This window comes from Trichomycterus rosablanca, chromosome 12, assembly GCF_030014385.1.
Source record: "Trichomycterus rosablanca isolate fTriRos1 chromosome 12, fTriRos1.hap1, whole genome shotgun sequence".
NCBI classification, from domain to species: domain Eukaryota; kingdom Metazoa; phylum Chordata; class Actinopteri; order Siluriformes; family Trichomycteridae; genus Trichomycterus; species Trichomycterus rosablanca.
The window spans coordinates 9,090,714-9,110,896 of record NC_085999.1 but is presented as its reverse complement, the minus strand read 5'-3'; the positions used below and the strand labels follow the sequence as shown (position 1 = coordinate 9,110,896).

The window sequence follows — 20,183 nt, the reverse complement described above, 5'->3', positions numbered from 1 at the left end:
TTAAATGATTTCATAACACTACACTCGTGCGCTATTTAGAAAGCAATATCTTGGTTTATACGCACTATGTAGTGCACTACTTTGCCTACTTTTTGGCATCACTAACATGTTGGCATCACAGTTTAAAATACTGGTTTAAAATTGTTTAAAAGCACAGAATCGGCAGAGGTGTGAGCAGCCTGACTGGCTGTAAGCATAAAAAGGTTTACAGGGTGTTGATAATGAAAGATTTGGTCGGTTGTTCAATTTGGACGAGTCAGTCCGCCCCCTAACTTGCTATTAAATATTGTTGGCAACTAGTCATTGAGAAGTTCACGCTAAAGGTCTGTATCCCTCCACATAGGCAGAATTTCATCCCACAGCTGGCATTTCCATAAACTACCAACTTACCTGCACTGTAACATTTCATTCTGCTCCTAGACATGGAGTCTCACAACCCACAATATCCTGCAACAGCTATTTTGAATTTTGTCACTGCCTCATTTGCCTTTAGTTAGACCATCTGTGAATTTTCAGTTTAGCATTTAGAGATTTGTTGTTGCTAACATCACATTCCTCTGTCACAGACAGGAAGCAGGCCAAGCCTAACATTTTCACTAGCAAACAAACAATATTTTGTTGTTTTACTTTATCTTACTGGTTTAAATGGTTTTAAAGCACAGAATAGAGAGTATAGTGAGCAACCTGACCATAAGGTTTACAGGGGGTTGATAACGAAAAATTCAGTGGGTTGTTCCAGTTCTTGCTTTTGAGTGTGTAGTGGAATAAACCGCTGATGTTATATGTGTCTACTGTTAACTGTTGTCTTTATTGTGTGTACTCATCATCTGTGCTGTGTGTAGACGGCTTAACTTGTTGGACATTGAGAGGATAGCTCCTCTGGAAGAGGGTGCTCTGCCTTACCACCTAGCTGAAGTGCAAAGACAGGTAGGTCCCTTGCATCTCTGCTGCCTTTATCCCTTCCTTTTAGAGGCAGATTCAAAGCATGCTTTGATCTTGGACTTTTTCATTTGATAATAATGTAACTACGTACATATTGGTGTGAAAATTACACATGCTGTCTGCGTAACTAAATTAGCAGGGAAAGGGTTTCTTCTTTGTGATCCAGCATTACGTAAAACTAATTGGTAGGCATATTATCCCCAATTTCCCGCAGTAAAAGCTTGTCGCTCTTTTTTTGCGTGGACACGCACATCACAAACACACACACACACACACGCACTCTCACATCTGAGAGTCTTTAATAGGTGCTTTTCTTAAAGCTGGGCTCTCTGAGGCTTCATTGTGTGAAGATCCTAAGGCTAGGTCTGTTTTGTCTAAAAGTCAGGTTCTTCATGGAAAAGAAGGAGCGAGGGATGGAGAAAGCCAACGAGGCAGACAAAACATAATCAAAGAAATGCAAAAAGACAATAGAAAGAAGCAGGGAGATGGAGTGCATTAGTGACTTAGGACGGGTTTACCTGAGGGCGTGTCTAGAGGCTTAATCTAGTCAGTGCTGCGGTCTGTGCTTCCACCGCTGGAGGTCTGGAACACCATACCAGGCAGACACACTCGCACACACATGTACGGTTTTGTGGTGTTCTCAGGCCTTCTTGGGTGGAAGTCGGGATAATTGCACAGACTCCTTTGATCAGAGTGCAGCCTCATTAGCATTCTGCCCTACAGTAAAAACAGCTGTGCAGAGATAGAGAGAGAGTGCAGATGACAGAGAGACATAGACCACTTAGACGTACTCAATGCACTTTTGTAGCTCATGTAGATGCTTATCGGAGCATGGAAAATTTTACAAGAGTAATCAAAAGGAGACAAAAGGGGTGTTTTTTTTAACATAAAGCCCAAAAGGAAAGACTGATAAAGTCTCATAACCTCGATTTGTGTGGTATAAGATCTGTTTATCATAAGCACAGGCCTGGAAGTAAAGCAGTAAGTATTCAAGTGACAATTAAGTACTGCATTTAATCCAAAATACATTCTAATAAGTATTTATTTATTATTAGACATTTTTGGAAGGAAACTATTTTAATACAGCTGTAAATATGAATCGTACAATTATGACTATAAACATTTGACATTTTTGGCATTTAGTAGACACTTTTTATTCAAAGCGACTTACTATTATGAACACAATTGTTTGAGCAGTTGAGGGTTAAGGGCCTTGCTCAGGGACCCAACAGTGGTAACCTGGAAGTGGTGGGGCTTGAGCCTGTAACCTTCAGATTACTAGTCCAGTACCTTAACCACTAAGCTACCACTATCCACTGTAAACATGTAAAATTATGTTAAGCATGATTGGATTTAAACAATTAAATTTAATAACTTACACCCACCCACTCTGCCACAATTTCAGTTTCACATACTAAAATATTTGGTCATTTACTTTAAATTGAGCAACTTTAAGCATGCATGTGGGGCTCATTTTTTTTATCATCAAACAAGAGCTAACAATGGATTAGTGTGTTATGTACTATATAGTAATACTTGATTTGAATTGATATTAGAACATCTAAGTAAAGGTGAGCAAATGGAAAGTGTAAAAAGTGACTTTTTTACATCTCAGACAGGTTTGCCAGCTTATATTTTTGTGAATGTTTAGCAGGGTTGGACACAATTCTGTGATAAGACGTTTTAATGGCTGAATTGTAAATATACTCTGATTAATGTTTTTCAGTAACATATTTAAATTTACATTTGCAACATTTAGCAGATGCTTTTTATTCAAAGCGACTTACAATTATGACTGAATACAATTTAGACAATTCAGGGTTAAGGGCCTTGCTCAGTGGTCCAACAGTGGCAACTTGGTGGTAACAGGGATTGAACCAGCAATTGTTGGATTAGTAGTCAAGTATCTACTACTGTCTCATTTTCAGAATACATTTAGAAACAATGTAAATATGTTACACTATTCCTGAATGTTTTGTTCTGATGAATTCAGTAGAGCACCAGTTCCACTGTGAGTATTAAATCACACAGCTATTTAAAATACTATGTGTTATAAAATGGTGTTATATTATTTTGTCCAACCCTGTATAAACATCTTTATTATTTTGACCATCATCTGACCAGCAGCACGGTTGAGAGTTGGTGCTGCACAGATGCATAATCCTTAATCTGGTTTCCTGGAAGAACTCTGGTTTCTATATTTGTGGATTTTATGTTCTTTGCACGTCTTTTTCACTAGATACTTTAGTTTCTCCTCACATCCCAAGAATCTGAGAGTGAGTGGATTGGCTACACTAAAATGCCAAAGATGTGAGTGTGTGATGCCCTGTTATGGACTCTCTCTTAATGGTGTATTTTGACCCTGCACCCAGTATTCCTGGGATAGGCTCAGATTCACCACAACCCTGGCAATAACACACTAAAGAATGAATGAATGGATGTATTAATTAATTCATTAATTCATTGATTTCTAAAACAGAACAAGAGGAGGGTGAGATGTAATGCGCATACAGCACATTCCACATCTTTCCTCTCCTGTCAGCGACCCTATAGCGCTTTTCTGTCTGCACAGTATCTGGTTGACGATAGTTTTATAAAGCTCAATTCATTCATTCCCTCCCTCCAGTCTTCCACAATGTCTTATTTGGTCCTTTTCTCTCTTTCTGCTGTAGCGCACAGACAGCTCGAGGCCAGTCTGGCTCCAGGCTGCTGAATCTGCCTACCGCTTCACTTTGGGCTCCATCGCGGGAGGTGAGTGACGTCCAAGCTCTACAGACAGAGTTGTAACCTGAGCTGGCCACACTGACATATAGGGAGGCCCCTAGGCTGGTTATTGTCCCATAGGGAGAGAGAGGGTGAGAGAGAGAGAGGGTGAGCGAGAGAGAGAGAGGCCGGCTGATCCATGGCTCCAGGCTGTCTTTGGAGGCCGGAGTTCCGGAATGACACAAATCTACCGGAATTGTGGTGGAATCTCAGAATAATTACCAAAGGGGAACTGATACAAGAAGCCCAGTGATATAATGACACCGCACACACACGCACATACTCGTGCACATATGTACACACGCTTGTACACACATGCAGACAATGAACTACACACACAGACTCACGAGAGCTTTGAAAGGGTCTTACTGTCTGTTAGTAGACACACTGTCACTCGGTTGTGTTTATGCCCTTCTGCTTAAGCTGACGCTCTAATAAGTTAGCAAAGTGATGCAGCTAAATGTCAAACTGTAACAATAACTGAAATATGAGCTAGCTTTGCTTAAATGAGATAAAAGTTAGCACATCTGGTCCCAAAAAAGCAGGTCATTTTTTATTTTAAACTTTAAAGAGGGATCGTTCCTTGTTAGATGTATTTAAATCCCTAAGTGCTATATATATTTAACCTCATTTTTACCTGCTGAAATTTCATTGTTCTTCAGATATTTTCACTTTCTTTATTTTAATATAGTAATAAAGTATATAATAAATAAATTTTTATCTCTTTCTTTTGTCAGAGATATTTGTAAATCAAAACTTAACATTGTTCAAGTCACATATTGGGTGTGTTTGAAAACCTAGTGAGCTGCCTTGCTGGCTTACTGCCTACATAGGCAGCTGCCTAAGTTGAGAGGATTCTAATAAGTCATCTACTTATAAGGCAGATTATTCAAATGCACTACTTAGACAGAGATTACATCAGTTTTTGCTTACTAAGCTAGCGCAGTTAGCGTCATGCCATTCAAACCAATGGGATGGGGTGGCACAACGTGCTAGCATGTCAACTAACATCTCCCTCCGTGTACCGAAAACGGTTAAATTCGCTGACAAGCCCGAATTTGCAAATAAACGACACTAGTGCAAGTTTATACAAATTAAAAATCAATAATCATTTATTTGCGTTTGAAAATTTGTGCCACACTGAATGCTGGGATTGCCTTCGCCGCTAAGGCAGCATCGGATGCTCACTCTTGAGTCAAAATAGCGGTGAAATTTTAAGATACCTTACTAGTGAGCATGTTAAGGCATCTAGGAATTCTACCAGCCTCTTTCCCGGGAGCGTGCGTCGGATTACGTAAAATGCTGTCTATGTAGAGAGCTCCCTAGGTTTTTGAACACACCCATTGTGTTATTTGTTTTCTTCAAAGATATATTAGCATACCCATGATGTAGAAATAATAGGATGCCTTTATTTGTTATATATACATATACACATATACAGTAAAATGATTTTTTTTTTTCCGTGTATCCCAGCTAGTTTGAAAGCTGGGGTCAGAGCACAGGGTCAGCTGACCCTGGAGCTGAGATTGTTGCTCAAGAGCCGGTACTCGAACCGACAACCTTTCAATTAATAGCCCAAAGCTCTAACTACTAGGCTACCATTGTTCCTATGCTTGTTTCGATGCCTGGTTAGCCTGTTAGCAAATACACCTAAGACAGCAGCTGTAACGAAATCATATAAGTAAAAGACCTTTCTCACCCTTTTTTGTTTACAGTGGATTGTATCACTGTGCATTGTCATGGAAATGGGTACTACACAAAAATAAAGTTTCAAAACAATATATGTAATGAATACATTAAAGGATTTATTATTTTCATGTGCTAAAACTCACAACAAACTAATAATTCTATAGTCAAAAGCTTTGTTGCATCATTACTAGTGTAGGCGTGTGGGTCTAAGTGTGCATAAATAACACAGGTACAGTACAGAATTTCTTTGTACTGTTTTGCTACTGCAGTCACCACATTCATTCAATTTTAATAACCGCTTCATCCTGATCAGAGCTGTGCTGGGTCCGGAGCCCACCCAGAAACGTTGGCCATGAGACAGTAATACACAGTAGACAGGGTGCCAGTTTATCACAGGGCATAATGCTCTCACATTTTTACTTATTTATCCACATTGACTGGCAATATAGAGAACCCCCTTCCACATATTTTGGAAAAGAAAAAAAAAAAAAAAACGAACATGCAGTTGAACAGATGAACACAGCTGTAGGAAAAGGTTAGATATTATTATTATTAGAGTAGGGTCTAAACTTCGATCATACTATCTAACTTAGGGTTTGGCACTTTTCCTTGTCTTTTTTGGCATCGCTCACTGACTTTCTCATCGTCTTCCTGTCTCGTACCCACTCTGCATGTTTGAGAGGTGCAATCATTACACATGCTTTGAAGTCTAGACAAGATCTGACAAGCTTGTAAGGCTAAGAGCAGCACTGATGGCAACCTGCTGCTGCACACACACACACACATACACACACACACACACACACACACAAACACACACACACACACACACAAACACACACAGCCTTGCACAATGCACATTATAGTACCATCCTAATTCTCACATACACACATGCACACAGACACACTTCCTGACCAGACTCGAGCCCAGATTTACATGCTGACATGTGCAGACACACAGATCTTTCTCCCACATTCCCTTTCTTATGCCCACAAGCTTGAGTAAACACACATACACAAAGTTTGTGTGGGAATCAGCCGTCCCGTAGGCAGACAGCACAGAGTAAGAGCTCAGTCTGATCCTAATGACTGTTTTCAACATGTACAGTCTATTCAGGGTATCATAGGGAAAACACCCTAACGGGTAAAAAATGAGGTATTGAAAGGTCATTGCAGAAAGATGAATGAAGAAAGAGGAACAGTCCCACTATTCTATATACGTTATATCTTTACTATCACTTTGAAATGCAGAAAATGTATCCATACTTTATTACTAAGTGTGTCTGTAAGAACAGTCCAAAGTCCATCTCTTTGACATATTATGTGCTTTCTTGTAGCGACGGGTGCAACGGCTGTGTACCCCATAGACCTGGTAAAGACACGAATGCAGAACCAGAGATCCACCGGCTCTTTTGTCGGAGAGCTTATGTATAAGAACAGCTTTGACTGTGCCAAGAAGGTGCTGCGATATGAGGGAGTCTTTGGCTTCTACAGAGGTAAGAATTTAAACCGAACCATGGCAGTTAAGATGACAAGAACAGCTTCTAAAAAGACCTAATGGCATCGTTTAATGAAGGTCACCTGGTTTAGACTGTTACCTAATAAACACAAGCATGTAGAGGTAGCTGATTTAGATTTGTTCAAGGAAAATGGCCTGTTCAGCTCTGTTTCCAGTGGATTATACTTCACTGTGGACTGTGTAACTGATGTGTGGCACTACACAAGCTAATACCAAAGCACACAGCTTTAGTTCTTTTCTTTAGTGGTTGCTACAACATTAAACAAATATGGGACATAAATAATGTGGAAGTGATTTACTGCTTTGCTGTTCTCATGAGATAAAACTTCCACCAGGATCACTTAGGGTTGTATTGTATACACCAATGAGGCATAACATTATGACCACTTTCCTAATATTGTGTTGGTCCCCCTTTTGCTGCCAAAACAGCCCTGACCCGTTGAGGCATGGACTCCACTAGACCACTGAAGGTATGCTGTGGTATCTGGCACCAAGATGTTAGCAGCAGATCCTTTAACACCTGTAAGTTGGGGCCTCCATGGATTGGACTTGTTTGTCCAGCACATCCCACAGATGCTCGATTGGATTGAGATTTGGGGAATTTGAGGCCAAGTCAACACCTCAAACTCTGTGGCAGGGCGCATTATCCTGCTAAAAGAAGCCACAGCTATCAGGCAATACCGTTTCCATGAAAGGGTGTACATGGTATGCACCAATGCTTAGGTAGGTGGTTTGCGTCAAAGTAACATCCACATGGATGGCAGGACCCAAGGTTTCCCAGCAAAACATTGCCCAAAGCAATCTCCGCCGGCTTGCCTTCTTCCCATAGTGCTTCCTGGTGCCATGTGATCCCCAGGTAAGCGTCACACACACACCCGGCCATCCATGTGATGTAAAAGAAAATGTTATTCATCAGACCAGGCCACCTTCTTTCATTGCCCCATGGTCCAGTTCAGAGGCTCACGTGCACTTACCCTGGTCGGTGTATGTGTTATATATACATAGTAGGGAGTTATTGGTTACTGAATCAACCAGTTAGACGAAAATAAAATGGAACGCCTGCTTAGCCAACAGTACATGGCCAGTTTTTGTTTCAGCAAACCCTGTGGATTTTAAATCACACTCATCTTATACATTTCCATCAATCAGCCATCTAAATAAAAAAATAAAAAAATTGTGGCATGATCTAAGGAAATTATGTAAGAGCTGGGGAATACGGTTGTTGAAATATATTGTCCTGAAACGGACTTTACCGAACCACAGCAAGGGCTGTTCTCATTTGGAAAAAAAACACCTGCATATACCCTATTTTTGGAGTAATGCTTTATAAACAGAACAATCAAAATGAAAACAAAAGAGGTACAATAAATCCCACCTTTAATAATAAGAACTTTACACCAGCAGTCAACCATGTTGGTGGTCCTGTGATGTTTTGACAGTGCTTTGCCTCATGCACTAAGGGTTACTTAGGAAAAACCTGGCAACCACATATATCATTCTGTTTATAAAACTTACCTGTACTATATATTGACATATCTTTTAGCTTTAGACATCAGCCCTGGATTCTTCTCTTTGTTTACAAGACTTTAAAAGCTATTACAGAGTTTATATTTATACTCATCAGCAACTTTGTGAGTTACCTAACACCTAGACTTTTTGTTTTTGCACTGTTTGTTGCAATTTTTTCCCATTGGTCTACACTTAATCAACATTAATGACCAATTAGTTACATCTATTCAATATCAAATCCACAACTCAATAAAGTTAAATAAAATCAAGGGGGTCTAAATACTTACCAAAACCACTGTATATTAATTGGCCATTTTAAAAGAAACCGCCACCATCACTGACTAGATAATATTTAAATAGTGAACGAGTCTCAGCACTAACTTAAAACAAACATGGTAATGACATGGTGATATGTTTTGTACTGGTATGAATGAACCAGGCTTAGTAGTGTTTTACTGTGATTTCACCCTAAACAACAGAGCTTCAACCAGAAATCTAAAACCAACAGCATCCTGTAATCAGAAACTGTCCACAGCAAGAAATAAATAAACAGCAAGAGGTGGCCACACGTACTGTGCATTACGAAAAAGGTTCTAGTCTCTAACTGTACACCTGCAGTGCTAACAAGGTATGTGTGCTTAATAAAAAAAAAGGGTTAGGGTTAGGGCATCACTAGGTATGTGTAGCTCAAAAAATGGCCAATGAATAAAGTGGTGTGTAAGTACATATAATATTGGCATACGTATTGTCCATCCCTACAACCACAGTACATAATACACTATATAGACAAAAGTATACACACCACTTCTAATTATTGAATTCATGGGTATATTAAACAGGTATATTAAATCAGTTATATAAAGGAAATTATATGCTTTCAACTTGACAGCAACAGTTTAGGGAATGCTCTTTCCTGTCCCAGCATGACTGTGACCCTGTGTACAAAGCAAGGTCTATAAAGACATGAAAACAAGAAAAGCTTGGTTTAAAAAAACTCAGCCCCATTAAACAACTTTGAAATGAACTGGAACATTAATTGGGGCTTTCTTGACCAACATCAGTGCCCAGCCATTCAAATGCTCTTTTGACTGAATAGGCACACATTCCCACAGACATACTTGAAGAAAGCCTTTTCTGAAGAATGGCTGTTGATATAGATAAAAGGATCACAGAAGTGACTCTTGTTTAATACCATTTTATTTTAAATTGGGTTGTCCAACAAACTCATGCTCAGGTGTCCAAATACATTTGGTCATATAGTGTATATTTATATATGTGTCTGTTATATCTAGTGACAATAAACATGGTTGTTCATAACCACTGAAAACCACTGATTTTAGAATTCATTTCTGTTGACAAAATAAAAATGGGACTCGGGTTGTTTACTTGATGTGGCTGAATGTGTTGAATTTAAAAGCAGAAGATGTGTGCCACAGGGTTGTGGAATAGGCCGGGGTCTGTACTGTAGTGACTAGTTTGTAATGGAATTAAACCCCTGAGGCCTGTGTGTCTGCAGACGTCAGACAACAAGAGATTTGCCAGAACTAATGCAGCAGCTTCCCACAGTCGACTAATCCAATGTAGATGTTATGTGTCCACACCTCAAACAAGGAAAAAAAGCCTCAGAGACAGCAAGGGAGTCCAAGACTGCCATCTGCTGCTGCTTTTGGCATTGCAACCTTTATTTATCTTGATCTGTTTTTCCAGCTCCTCATCTCAGCTGGAAATGCTCCTGATCTGTTCACACTGTTATTGTGTGCTTTTTTCCATCCCTCCCTTTCTCCTCCTTTCTCTCTCTCTTTTTCCTTCTCTATTGTTGTGTGCTGTAGAGACGGATAGACTGGCAGTTCTGTAGCCTGGCAGCCTGCCACATCCACTCACTCAGCGGTGCCCTCACAACGTATCATACTGGTTGATGGAGGGTTACACACACACACACACACATACCCACTGGCACACAAACTCAGCAGCCCTTTAGCGCTTTATCAGAGCAGCTGACTGAGAACCAGCTCTCCCAGTCCTGCTCGCTTTTGTGTTTTTCCTTTTACACACCACCATCAGCCAACGTTTCAGATGCTTTAAAGTGTTTTCTCGAGTTTGTTATATTTAAATGGACACTTGTTGAATGGATACTTAAGCCTTTTAACCTAATCTCTATCACTGCATCTGTGGTTAATAAACAACTGCAACAGTCAACAATACAGCATCATTAAACATGTTTTCTGTACCATTAAAACATATGATGGATGCCTGAAGGCTGTTGTTCTGTTCTATGAATAAAAAAGAAATGCAAGATGCTACATGTAATAAATAGGGCGGCACGGTGGCTAAGTGGGTAGCACTGTTGCCTCACAGCAAGAAGGTCCTGGGTTCAATCCCCAGGTGGGGCGGTCCGGGTCCTTTCTGTGTGGAGTTTGCATGTTCTCCCCGTGTCCGCGTGGGTTTCCTCCGGGTGCTCCGGTTTCCTACCACAGTCCAAAAACACGCAAGTGAGGTGAATTGGAGACACTAAATTGTCCATGACTGTGTTTGATATAACCCTGTGAACTGATGAGTAATGAGTAACTAATGTTTCTGAATAATTAAATATTTCTAAAATGTATCTGGTAAAAAGCTGTTGAAAGTGTCTACAGTGAAATAAATCTTTTAATTGTAACCATTAAAAGGCATAAGATAATTTTGCATAAGAATTCATTGTATGTATGTACTATAATGAGTATAAATAATACACTTTGAATAAGTCATTTTAATCAGTGAAACTTAAAATGTAGCTTAAAACAGTTAAGGACAAAGTTAAAGAGAGACGACATTGCTTAGACCGCTCTTTTATAATTTTATATGACATTCAAACATGTCCACATATCACAAACATGTCCAGGTCTGTTACTCTAACCTGTAGCCTACCACCACTTGGATCCTGGTTCGAATCTCAGCCGTGCTATCAGTCTGCTGGAAATCTGCACAGACATGATTGGCTACATCTGAGGAGCTATGTCTGATAGTTAAAACCCTGCGATTGAACGCCTTGGCATTCCTGTCTTTGTCCCAGTGTTTGCTGGTTAAACCGGAACTTCCACAACCCTGACCAGCATAAGTGGTCAATGGAAATGAAAAAGAAAATTTGTAAGTTCTGGTTTTGTATACATTGTTTTTTTTACTTCAACATCCACTCTTTAGTTACTTTAAATATTGCAATTATAATTATTTATAATTACACACAAATTTCAATCAGGTTGAAAATGCTGGAGTAGTTTTTTCATTGCCATTATGGTAAATAATAGTTCAAATTATCATTTCATTCAAACTATATACATTAGTCAACTCTCTGTATACTGTACAGCATGTATTGGTCAAACCTAAAGTAAAGGGTTCAATGTAATAATGTATCATTAATAAATACCCACAATAAGCATGTAGTGAACAAAACTAGACATAGTACGTGTGGTCACGATGACATGGCTGCTCACAGTGCTAGTTTGATTCTGATTATATAAATAAATAATAAAATGGATTTCTATCAGTTGGGTTTAAATACAAATTTTAACTAAGTGTGCATGTGTGTGTGCTTCCCTGCAGGTCTTCTACCACAGCTAATCGGAGTGGCTCCCGAGAAGGCTATCAAACTCACTGCAAGTCATTAAAGCATTCACATCTCATCACTCGTCAGCCCATTCTTTAGCTACACACACTTATAAGCAAACTTCTGGCTCATTTTATAGACTTCATTAAAGCAAACCTCATACTGAATATGTTCTCTCTGTAGGGATTGTGTGTAGATTTGTGTGCCAGAGCAACAGCAGAAAGACTGACTTGTTCTCTGAGCTATATCACAGTGCACTGACTGTAAGATCTCTGCCTGCCTGCAGGTTAATGACTTTGTGCGAGATAAATTCACTGATATAGATGGTACCATTCCACTGGCTGCAGAGGTGCTGGCAGGAGGCTGTGTGAGTATGGGTGCGATTACACACTGTTTATACTATGTATCAATAGAACAGACATAGTGAGGGGAAAGCAAGTATTTAACCAGTTTGTTTTTGTCATCAATTCTGCTTCACATTGTCTTATTTATTTTATTTTATTCCGATTTTAACGTCATGTTTTACACACTTGGTTACATTCATGACAGGACAGGTAATTATTGTTACACAACATTCATCAGTTTAAGTCTTTAATGTCAAACAATCATGGACAATTTTGTATCTCCAATCCTCACTTGTTTTTGGACTGTGGGAGGAAACCGGAGCTCCCGGAAGAAACCCATGCAGACACAGGGAGAACATGCAAACTCCACACAGAAAGGACACAGACTGAGCCACCTGGAAATTGAACCCAGGACCTTCTTGCTGTGAGGCCACAGTGCTACCCACCAAGCCACTGTGCTGCCCCAAATTGTCTTAAAATTTTCAAGGATCTGCTTGTGGGTTTCCGCAGGGTGCTCCAGTCCATAGACATGCAGTCAGGCAAGTAGAGCAACTAAAACTAGCACCAAGTGTGTGTCTGTCTGCCCTGTGATGGATTGGCGACCTGTCTGGGGTGTTTCCTGCCTTTTGCCCAATAAATCAGACCCACTGCATGGATAAAGCAGTGGCAAAACAGGCAATTAATTAATGAACGAATTCAGACGATTGGCTAGGCCAGACCAAGGACCAAATCATTTTGGCTTTGTGTTTGGTGGTGTTGTCTTAAAATATCCAGATTTAGTTTCTTGGCTGATGACATAAAGTTCTTCTCTATATTCTTCCATGATATGTAACATCCCAGTATTGTTTGCAGAGATGTAGCCCCATATCATGATGCTTCCACTTCACTGTGGTTGGTTTAAATCCATACTCTCCAAACATAATGAGCTGTATTATTGCCAAAGATTTCTATTTCTAGTTTTGATTGGCTGTTGTGCAGATTTTCACTGCACATGCTTCATTTTTAGCAGAGAAGTTTTGCATGGGGTGTTGGAATGAAATATGCAATGGATAACATTTTTTAGTTTGTTGGTCATTTTGCAACTGTTGCTTCTGATGTTTTAAGGTCATCCTGCAACACATTTTGAGTGACTGTTGGCTTTGCTGTTAGCTTGCTTGGCATTAGTCAGATGGAGCATATCTAGGGATGATTTGCAGCTTCATGAACTTTCCTCTTGGCGATTATCAAACCAATCGTACAAGAATGTTTAAGGTGCTTGCAATCGCTGTGTAGCTTTGTTTACATTCAAACTTTTATATGCAGCTTTACATTTATAATTTCTACTCACTGTTTGATCTTTCCAACCAGTGGCATCTAGAAGTATATAAAATACCAAAAACAACAGTGGTTGGGTACAATTTTTCCTGCACGGTATACAAAGATTTCCATGCGAGTGTAGTTTTGGGTGGGAAGAATATAAATACTGGGTTTATGAGTGTGTGGCGTTGGTGCTTGGCTTTGTGTGTGTGGTGCCAGTACTCAGCTGAAAGAGCTCTTGTCCCTCAAGTTAAGCAGGTCTGAGTGAGGCAGCTGCTCCCCTCTCAGTGCTCAGCTCATAATTGATTCTGATGTGGTGGACGTCAAACATGCTGTTTCTTCAACTCATGCATTATGCCTGATTTTCCTCTTGCTTTTTACTGAATATTTACTTTGGTAAATGAGTAAATTGGGAGCGTTAAACAAGGCCAAAAGGAGGAGGAAAATGTAGGACGGCTAATTGAAAACTTCAGCGGCTTGTGAGTTCCCTTTGCTTTAAAAACTCGTTCTGACAGACGTGAAACTACAGTCACAAGCTTACAAATGATAATCCTGTAAATGATTTTTTCCCTGCTCGATGCACTTCTCAGCGAGTGAGTGAGTGATTTTGTATTGAACCATCATCAGGAACCTCTGACCTGGTTCTAACCACTCTTCCTCTGCACCCTGAACCTACTAATTGACCACGATCTGAAAAATGATGCTGGACTGTGAGAGTACTATTTTTACCCAGCGCTCTAATTTAGCACACGCGGACATTGCCTGGTAGGTACGAACTAGAGGATGCAGGTACTCTGTGTAATGATTCCTGCTGACAGAGACCAGGCTGGCCGGATAGAGGAGAGAGGCAAGGGCTGGAGCTGGACAAAGAAGGTCAGGTCTAGAAGGTCGCAACCTCTGTCAGGGCCTAATTGGCGAAAGATGCCCCGGAGGACTGGGTCTAAAACTGTGGAGCTCGATCTTATTGAGTTTGACAGCAGCAGGCATACCTGTTCCTAAGCCTCGGGCACGGACGGGACAGCCAGTACACAGACGAGCACACATTTATGATGTCTTGCAAAAATAGAATAGCTTTGGTAGCATTCCCGTGTTTACATTTTAAGATCTGATAAAATGTAAACTTCACAGAGATCATTCAAATCAGCTTCTGTCAAAATGATCCAAACTATAATGGTCTAATGGACAGCATTGTTAGGATGATGTGGCCCATAGCTGTAGAGTAAGTTTCAGTAATGATGCTTATCACAGTTGCTGATTGTTGTCCCACGGTACACATTTGTACATGAACTGTTTAGTTAGTATAGCTAACCACTTTTGAACTGCCCTCGCTCTTGTTCCATTGACATTATGTGCATTTACATGCAATATATCAGATATAAAAGTACACTAGCTCACTACTGCTGAGATATGGCAATCCAGGGTTCAAATCTCAGCTGTGCTATCGGCTGGTCGGGCGTCTGCATGGACATGATCTGCTAATGTTCGGGGGGTGGCCGAAACAGCCTAGCCATTGAGAGGCACACTTGTTGACATGATTGTCAGAAATAGGACGGTTGAATCAGGAAGGGCATCCGGCACAAAAATGATCTGATATAATAGATTTTGCTTTACTTTGAGCTTTAGGATTACAAGCACAAGTAATCTGATAGACCTCAGACTCTACATGATTCATTCAGTAGTCAGAATTGGTTGAGGTGCCTCAACCAATTCTGGGGCGTAGCGTCTCGCCATACATTTTATGGCTCTCTTTAAAAATCTGCCACTGGCAGGTAAAAAGAAGCAGCTGGCAAATGCACGCATGTCAGAGGGGGCAAGTGCTCATCTGCAGCTCTCCTTGGCCAGCTCAGGGGTAAAGCAGCAGAGGTTTTGCAATCAGATTGGGAGAAAAGGAGAAAAATGCCCCCAAAACTCCACTGTGGTTAAACTATATTAATGACAGATTAGAAAAGCCCACACACAGGTCGACTTTTTCTCTTCTGGTTTGAGTTGTCTCTATTCTGTGTATCTTGTGAACATTTTGAGACTCTGCTCTCTTCTCAAAACTAAAGCTGAAACAAGGTTCTTGTTTATGATTAAAATAAAGCTTTATGGCCTGTGGGTAGTCGCAGTGGTTTATTACACTAGCCCACCACTACTAGGGTCTGGGTTTAAATCTTAGCTATGCTGTCGGCCAGGCATCTACACAGTCATATATCTAAAGGGTGAAGGATGGTCGAAGCCCTGTGATGGTCTGGTAGTGACTACCAAACTGGCAGCTCTGGTTTTTAGTCATTTTTATCAACTGCTTTATCCGAATCAGGTGCCAGGTGGCCCAGTTTCATTAGGAATCTCTGGACGCTAGGCAGGAATACCTTGTACAGGGCGCCAATCCATTGCCGGGCTTGTGCCATCAAACCCTCTTCAGATGGAACAAATCATTTCTGTCATTTCTGACGCCCAGCCAACTGATATCACCTCTGAGATTGAACCCAGATCTTAGTGGTGGTGGGCTAACATAATAGACCGTTAGATTTGATTACATGATATTAACGTTACTTAACAACAGTACACACAACTGCACTCCAAAAACAGCTGTTGACATTTTAATTGTAACAGCCATTCATAACTGCACTTACATAAACATTTGAATTTTATGGTCAACTAATTTAAAACTTCAGTTTAACTGTATGAAACACTGTCATCTTTCTGTAACTGTTAAAGGGTCATCTTGGACTACAGCAAAAATGCACCATTGAGCCCAGAAAAGCCCATTTCCATAAAAAATATAATGTATATATTTATGTTGATTTATTCGTTTCGGGATAAAAAAAGACAAGCAATTGATCTCTAGAAATAATTAGTTAGAGAAGCGGAAGTCTTTACCCTGTTGATCATGACGGACCAATTCTGTGCTTTTTAAGGAAGAAGTTCGGATGTTTACAGAATCAGCCCCGACCCTGGGTGTCACCCCTGGCCCTGATTAGGCTCTGCAGGGGTGATAGATGCTGCAGAGTCAGAGGGCGTAAAGCCCGAGGCTCAGAGCACCCCATCCCCAGGGAGGAGAAGGGGAGGCTGGGCAGCACGCGCGTGGAGAGTGATGGGAAAGGGGGTGAGGAGGATGAGGGGATGGAGCTGCAGCCTTGGGGAAAGGCCAGAGAGGGGCGAGAGGGCTGCTGTTAGGGTCAGGTCTGCTAGGCTCCGTCTCACACCAACGCTGCTCTGATGTGACCCCCAAGTTTCTGTTGTGAATGGACACCAGTGTAGTTGTGCCGACATGAAGACTACACCCTGACACAGTGACATCACACTGTTAAAGAGAGCCTTGTTTTCAGGTTTATGTAGCTAATTTAGAAATGCTTATTGGGAGGAGAATGCTGATGGGACAAAATTGAAGGGCAGACTGTCAACCTCAACAGACCCCATATATGATAACCCAAAAAGACCTCTGATTTAATGTTGCGACTCTCAGCATGTCTTTATAATTTGGTTATATAACCATGCAAGGCAGTAGGAATCTCATACACAGTTGGGGGGCAGATTACATTTTCAGGCTTTTAAGTGCTGCTCTAAGGACACAGACTTGCTATATATTTAATGAAAGGTCCACAATATGGTCAAAAGATTGTGGACACCCAACACAAAATCATGTGTCTTACAATTACAGTCACACTTTTACTACTTTAGCATCCTCCATTTTTCTGGTAATGACTTACTTCCATTCAACACTGGTTATCACTCATGTTTAAAGTGCTGCATCTCCTAGCATTCACACAATTCTGTTATGGGGACAAATGACAACTGTATTTCGAAAGCCAAGTGACCAGCAGTGGTGTTTGGGTAGTCATATTAAAAATATTAAATCATATTAAATCTGTGTAGTATGTACAAAAACCACTACTTGTTCATAACTATATCATTCCCACTTAGTGTGTGTGTTGTAAGATCTCTGGCTGTGAACGGACCTTAGGGAACCTAGGAAATTGTGCCAGAAATGGAAAGCGGGTGGTTATACAGAGGTTAGAACTATGTATCAATATTTTCTTTCTGGTTACTCATTCTACCAGAGTTGCTTTTGCTGGTTTTGTGGTCTTGGGTGTTCTAAAAAGCTGTGCTTTATACTTGGCAAAGTAAAACTGCACTGGAATCTGCTGTATGTGTTGGTTAATTACAGCTAAATTAATGAACTTGAACCCCCAAGTACAATAAAATCTACCATCTTTGATTTTAAACTGTCTGTATGGTAACCAGTGTTATTCGGGCGGCAAGGTGGCTCAGTGGGTAGCACTGTCGCCTCACAGCAAGAAGGTCCTGGGTTCGATCCCCAGGTGTGGCGGTCCGGGTCCTTTCTGTGTGGAGTTTGCCTGTTCTCCCCGTGCCTGCGTGGGTTTCCTCCGGGAGCTCCGGTTTCCTCCCACAGTCCAAAGACATGCAAGTGAGGTGAATTGGAGATACTAAATTGTCTATGACTGTGTTTGATATAAGCTTGTGAACTGATAAATCTTGTGTAATGAGTAACTACCGTTCCTGTCATGAATGTAACCAAAGTGTAAAACATGATGTTAAAATCCTAATAAACAAACAAACAAACAAACATAACCAGTGTTGTTCCTTCAGTTACCCGCCCAAACACATAGGGCTCATTACATTTCAAATAACAGTTTAAGTCACTTCAATGTATAAGTTTAATTGTCAGTTCCAAATCCTTACTATATGAACAATCACGTGCATTTTGGACACTAATGTAGGGAAATAAGACTTTCTCATTAATGCAAATAGTGTCAAGTGCCCTAAATTTTTACAAGCATTAACATCAATTAATAACATCAGTACTTTGTTGCTAATCGGTTGTTGCCAGTTGTTAAAAAATAGAGCCATTTTGTAGCATAGTGGAATCAGTTTGACCCATTTACTCATGGTTAATTATCTTCAATTTTCCAAGGTGACTAATATCCCTATGTTGTACTTGCAATGTCAACATTTTATAGTTATTATCAATAGAATACAAGTAAAGAGATCCGCTGGGTCATACAGGCATCTTCACCTCTATTTTCGAAACCAGTGTAGATTTATTTTGACTTAATGTGACAAAGCTCTTTCACCTGACTGCTGCTTGTTGCAAGACATCTTCCCAACCGATGTAAGCATTATTTTTAGTACAGCCAGGGACAAAAGAGGAATTGTGCATTCCATTGTGCATTTCATCACAAGAACAACATACTCACAGTGAATACACTATGATATGCAGATGCTTCATAGCAAAAAGGCACTGGGGCATTAGTCAAATCAAGCTAGTCTTCTTTAAAAAAGTAATTGAAAATTGAGTGTAAACCACAGTGCTGCAAAAACTATTATTTATTATGGAATTGTCTCAAAGAATCAAAATAGCTGCTTTGGAATAAGGTCCTGTAATAATTTGAGTCTAAATAAATTTTTCATTTGTAAATCATATAATTAGAAATACTCTTTATTCATATTTAGAAGTGTAAACACAAATGACCGTGTGTCTAAATATACTGTACAATGTATATTAAATGGCTAGAAGTGGTTCCATCCCCCTGCTGGTAAGATGCTGTCTATATGATGTCATGTTGGAAGTCATTAAGTGTTATTTGTTCTGCCTTTACAGTTCATTTGTGGCTGTATGCTTCAGTGGTGTGGTTGATCCAGCTTAATTTACAAGTTAAAGGTAAATCAACATCCTTTTTTTTTCCTCTGTAGGCCGGGGGGTCTCAGGTGATCTTCACCAACCCTTTGGAGATTGTGAAGATCCGTCTGCAGGTGGCAGGTGAGATAACAACAGGACCGCGGGTCAGTGCTCTCAATGTGATGCGAGATCTCGGATTTTTCGGCCTTTACAAGGTGAGCTCAATTCCAACATTGATTATATAGTTAATAACTGTACGTTAATGCTGATTTATTTATTATGTAGTTATTACCAGTCATTTCAACTACACTGTACGGCTAAAATAACGGCATTAAATGACACAGCAGCTGATTGCACAAGTGTTTGGGACACACAAATGCACACACAGGACAGATAACGGGTAAATCTAGCAGTGCGTTCTTATAGATCTAAACATGGTTGCATTAAAAAAAGTGACAGGCTTCTACTACTACTTTCCAGTGGTCGCTATGATGATGTTAACAGTTTGTTAAATGTCCCACTGGCTTGTAAGTAAATAAGAGACCTCACTGTATTTTAGTAATGAACCTGGCCCACACTTCTGACACGATGCCAATCCATCATGGGGTTTAGGCCAACCTTTATTTCTCCCCTCAGACAGAGCCAATCATGTCTGTATGTAGACGCTTGACTGGCTGATAACACTGCTTTGGATTCAAACCCTGGATCCCAGAGGTAGTAGGCTAGCGTAATTCCCTGTTGCACCACCCGAGCACCCACTTCGTTACCAATGTCACAAAAAATTGTGCTCCATTAATCATTTAATTCAGTAGGAAAATCCAAATTCCACTAATTCCTGGTTCTGAATGTGTATTAATATCTTTTGGTTACCAGTGACCCATGTACTTCTACGTTAATCTACAGTATGTATGCTGCTGT

At 40.3% G+C, this 20,183-nt stretch overlaps 1 protein-coding gene across 1 annotated transcript in view; it reads left to right on the top strand.

The window, feature by feature from the left end:
* The window catches only part of LOC134324232 (electrogenic aspartate/glutamate antiporter SLC25A12, mitochondrial-like), a 40,128-nt gene that overhangs the window by 14,328 nt on the left and 5,617 nt on the right, over positions 1–20,183 (top strand). Inside the window, exons 9-14 of the mRNA XM_063005948.1 lie at positions 843–927; positions 3,615–3,693; positions 6,732–6,890; positions 11,999–12,051; positions 12,289–12,369; positions 19,340–19,480. Of these exons, the coding sequence (XP_062862018.1) occupies positions 843–927; positions 3,615–3,693; positions 6,732–6,890; positions 11,999–12,051; positions 12,289–12,369; positions 19,340–19,480 (598 nt within the window). The remainder of the gene's footprint in view (positions 1–842; positions 928–3,614; positions 3,694–6,731; positions 6,891–11,998; positions 12,052–12,288; positions 12,370–19,339; positions 19,481–20,183) is intronic.